General features: G+C 54.6%; 1 protein-coding gene across 1 annotated transcript; it reads right to left on the reverse strand.

Moving 5' to 3' along the window:
• Window positions 1-222: 222 nt before the first annotated feature.
• DRD1 (dopamine receptor D1) lies at window positions 223-3,032 on the reverse strand. Its single transcript, XM_036848311.1, has 2 exons — window positions 2,623-3,032; window positions 223-2,528 (listed from the first exon to the last, which is right to left on the reverse strand). Exon 2 carries the CDS (start codon window positions 2,019-2,021, stop codon window positions 681-683), a length of 1,341 nt encoding a protein of 446 aa, XP_036704206.1. The 5' UTR covers window positions 2,022-2,528; window positions 2,623-3,032; the 3' UTR covers window positions 223-680.
• Between the last annotated feature and the right edge of the window lie 1,644 nt (window positions 3,033-4,676).

A 4,676-nucleotide genomic window follows, 5' to 3' on the forward strand; every position in this document is an offset into this window, starting at 1 on the left:
TCTATGTGTTTGTTTCATCGGCTTATAAAGTGCTAGTTAAATGGACAAAAATGCTATTGTAAGATTTCAGATAACTCATTCATTTACCCTATTAAATATGATAAATATAGATTTATTATAATAAATTTAAAATATCCATATAATACAATAAATAAATAAACCAATATCAACAAAGCATCAACTCTGGAAAAAAAATCCCATTCCTACTGTAAGGCTCAATTATTTTTTAGGAATAATTTATGAAGGCATGCACCTACCTTTACAATCTGACAACTTTGCTTGGACCAGTGTTAGCACCTGTTTGTACACAGCAAACTCAACCCTTCTCACTTCCTTCCGGGAAAGATTTAATATTTAAGTGAAGCTGTTCATTGTTGATTCTTTGCCCTATTTCTTAAGTCCTAAGATAAGGCTCAGTTTCTAAAAATATCTTTGGAGCCAAAGACACGTCCCTTATGAACATTCGCTTCACTTGTGTCCCTCTTGATTCGCTATGAACAACACAGAAAACACACTGGAATGTAGATTAAAATGTAGTTAGTTGTGTGTTGAGGGGAAGCAGCAGAGGAGGGCTTGCCTGACATCTGAGTCTCACCACACCTTAGTTTCTTCACAGCAAGCCCCAGAGAAGACTCCTCTAGCTTCTGCCTGAGCATGTCTGCTAGGATTCATCTTGGAGTTCAGGTCGGGTGCTGCCCGTTTTGTGTGATGGGCTGGATCTTCTCTAGAGAGACATCAGTGTCATAGTCCAAAATGACAGATAGGGCTGGGGACAGCTTCTCCAAGGGCTCGGCTATTCCACCCGCCTCTGCCTTCTTCAGGTCCTCAGAGGAGCCCACGGCATGTGGGATCAGATACACCAGATTGCAGTCCTTGGAGATGGAACCTCGAGGCTCGTGATGGCTGGAAAACACCACAGCCCCATTGTTATTGATGCTAACCGTCTCTATGGCATTAGTCGTCGCCGGGCAAAGTCTGTAGCATCCTAAGAGGGTGGAAAATGCCTTCCGAAAATCAGCATTAAAGGCATAAATGATGGGGTTCAAGGAGGAATTAGCCCACCCAAACCACACAAACACGTCAAAGGTGATGGAATCGATGCAGAAGGGCTTGGTCTCCCCAGACCCACAGAAGGGCACCATGCAGTTCAAGATGAAGAATGGGAGCCAGCAGCACACAAACACCCCCATGATCACAGACAGAGTCTTCAGAACTTTAGTCTCTCTTTTGAAGGACATCTTAAAGGAGCTTTCCGGTTGAGAACACTCCACGGGGTTTCCGTTACCTGTAGTGGTCTGGCAGTTCTTGGCATGGACTGCTGCCCTCTCCAAGGCCGAGATGCGCCGTATTTGTTTCTGGGCGATCCTGTAGATCCTGGTGTAGGTGACAATCATGATGGCCACAGGGATGTAAAAGCTTATTAGGGAGGATGAAATAGCATATGTCCTGCTCAAGCTGGAGTCACAGTTGTTGGTGGTCTTACCCAGGGAAGTGGCATTCCCATCAGAGGGGCTTGTGGGTTTCGCCTTGTGCCAGCTGAGCTGCACCGGAATGAAGGAGATGAGAACAGACAAAGTCCATGCCACGCTGATCAGAATGAAGGCTGCCTTGGGGGTCATCTTCCTCTCATACCGGAAGGGGCTAGAGATGGCCCAATACCTGTCCACGCTGATCACACAGAGGTTGAGGATGGACGCAGTGGAGCACATGATGTCAAAGGCCACCCAGATGTTACAGAAGGACCCAAAGGGCCAGAAGCCAGCAATCTCAGCCACCGCTTTCCAGGGCATGACCAAGACAGCCACCAAGAGATCCGACACGGCCAAGGAGATAACGAAGAAGTTGGTCACCTTGGACCGCAGGTGTCGGAACCTGATGACAGCAGCACAGACCAGCGTGTTCCCCAGGAGTGTGGACAGGATGAGCAGTGACAGAAAACAGGCTGTAAGGATGCGGAAGGAGAAGTCCCTCTCCACCACCATCCCGGCGCCGTCCATGGTAGAGGTGTTCAGAGTCCTCATCTTCCTGAGGGAGAGCGCAGAGGGGGGCTCGGACACCCCTCAATTTCCTAAGCAGGGATTAGGGGTTGGTCAGACCTGCAGGAGTCCTCGCTGGTCAGGCAGCCCCTTGCACAGCCCCACTTGCTCCCCTGGGTGGAGGACCTCACCGGCATTCCATTAGAGGGCTGCAACAATTGTGTGGCAGGAGCCTGCCCTTGGCCGTCCAAATCAGCCCCTTGGAAGGTCCCTCTTGCTCTCTACAACTGTCTTCTGACTCCCTTGCTCCAATTCACTGTCACGGGGACCAGTTGGCCCTTCAATGCCCCATGGAAAGCACTGGCTTTTTAGCATATTCTAAGCTATCAATCCAGAGACTCCCAGTCTTCTGCCGAGCTAGTCAATTGTCGTCACATTTCGGGGCTGTTGTCTTTCTGGTGGTGACAGAGAATTCTCCCCTTCTGAGGCGCAGCTGAAAATACATGCCTTGCTCCTCCAAGCCCCTGGCTCTGCACCAGCTCCCCCAAAGCTCTAGAAAGCAAAGAGAAAGCAAAGGACGTTTGCCAAGATAAGCAGATCGCATCTTTACTGTCAAGCCCAATCCAACCCCCTCTGAGCCACCTACCTTGCCTTGGGGTTGTCTCTCTCCAAGCCCCCAGGAGCTCGGGGAGAGCGGGCTTCGCGAGGCGCCCGGGAGGCACGCCTGAGTCCTACCCTGCGCGCGCAGCTGGGGTTCTGCTCCCGATGCGCAAAAGTCGCTGGAGCAGGTTTGGGAAAAGGATTCTGGGCCAGGTCCACAGAGAGCTGGCGCTGCCCCCACTGCCTCCAATGGCTGGAGATGGTTCAAAGCGAACGAGACCCCGGAAAAATGCTCCCGGACGCTTGGAGCCTCCTTGAGAGAGGGCACCCCCAGTACTAGTCACCTGGGCAGCTTCTTTGCTTCCTTTCTCCGGAAAACCAGCGCCCGGGCGCCCCTCGAGTGGCCTCTGGTCCCTCGGGGAAGAGCCCTGCGCCTTCCAGCGGAACTGCCCGCTACCTCCCAAGGAGCCCGTGGGAACACGAGGCAGGGAGAGCCGAGCTGGCACCGGCGGGCGCACGGGCTGGCCAGGTTCCCTCGGGGCACAGCCCACCCCCACCCCACCCCCCTGTGTCCCTCCCCTGCCCTGGAGGCGGGCTTCGCTTGACAGGCAGAGTTACGGGCGACAGCCCCACGTGGTTCCCCCGGTTGGTGCCGCGGGCGAAAGGGGTGGGGGACGCCCAGGTGAGCGCTCGTCCGCCCCGGGTTACCCCGCCGAACCCCGGGCCCCCGGCACTCGGGACAGCACCCGACAAGGGCCCGCGAGAAAAGATCCGATGTTAAAACCTCAAGTAAGCCTGGGTCGCCGGAAAGCAAAGCTCCGCCCGACACTCAGCGCCTCCTGGGGTCAACCCGAAGCCCTTCCTAAAGACCAAACGGAAGCAGGGACCGCGCTCACTCTCCCACGGACACCAACCACTAGAACAGCGCGCCCAGGTCCGACAAGCGCTGCCTCCAAGTGCCCCCCAACTAGGGTGAGATGTGCCCTGCGGGCGCCTCTACTCACCGCTCGCCGGCAGGGCTCCGTGCAGCAGCGCGCCTGGCCGGTGCGCTCCGCTGCGCCCAGAGGGCGCTCACTTCGCGCTCAGCTTGGGTAGTGGGCTCGTCCACGGCTGCGGTCAAGGCCGGACTGCAGCCAGTGCCCAGCGCCCGGCGAGCGCCCCAACCCCAGAGCCACGCGCTCAGCGGGCCCGGGGCGCCCTCTGCCGGCGGTTTTGGCTTCCTGCGCCCTCTCAGGCACCAACCTCACCGGTATGGTCTCCAGCATCCACGCGGGACCCGCGCCTGGACCCACTCTTCCCTGACTATGACCGCCAGAACCTGGGAAAGAGGACTCCTCTGCTTGAAATCCCCTAAAAACTGACAAAGGTGAAAAAATTTCTTTTGCTAGCACTGCATTCATTGAGCCACTGTATTTTCCTGAGCCTCACTACGTACCAAGAGCGACAGGGTAAGCAAGATGCAAGCCTTACTCTCAAAGAGTAAACCAGAGAGAACTGGCAGTTACCGAGTGGCCTCTGGGTCCCAGAGACACGCCTTATGTCGTCCACCCTTTAAAGAATCCCTCCTCATAAGCCTCCTCATCTTCACTTTGCCAGAGTGGAAAATCAGGCTCAAAAAACTACCCAAAAGTTGCAGAGTTAATGAGGGTGCCGGCTGCCTGACTCCCACCTGCGTGTTTTTTTCACCTACACGCCACTGCCTACTGGGAACTCTTGAGTTTAGTGCGGGATCCGGCGAACTAAATAATTACCCACAGAGTTAAAATAGAGGAAAGGACAAGATGGAAGCAAGAAGGCCTGGTAGAGATGATTGCCCCTGAGCCCCTCCCCTGCTGCCCTGGGCAATGCCTCACAGGACAAACTTCACAGCTGTAAATGGCGAGATCACCGCGCCTTGCCGTGCCTTCCTAGACGTGGGGAAGATAAGCAAGCAGTTTCCATGTCAGACTTCCAGGCTTCCCGTCCCTACCCTGCCGCTGCTGGCTGCGTGTGCCCTCTATCCTCTCTGAGCTTGGTTTCCTCCCCTGCAAAATGGTGATGGCATAACAAGATTGTTAAAAGTATTAAATGAGATGATGTTTATACAGGGCTTGGCACGGG

This window comes from Balaenoptera musculus, chromosome 3 (genome assembly GCF_009873245.2).
Source record: "Balaenoptera musculus isolate JJ_BM4_2016_0621 chromosome 3, mBalMus1.pri.v3, whole genome shotgun sequence".
NCBI classification, from domain to species: domain Eukaryota; kingdom Metazoa; phylum Chordata; class Mammalia; order Artiodactyla; family Balaenopteridae; genus Balaenoptera; species Balaenoptera musculus.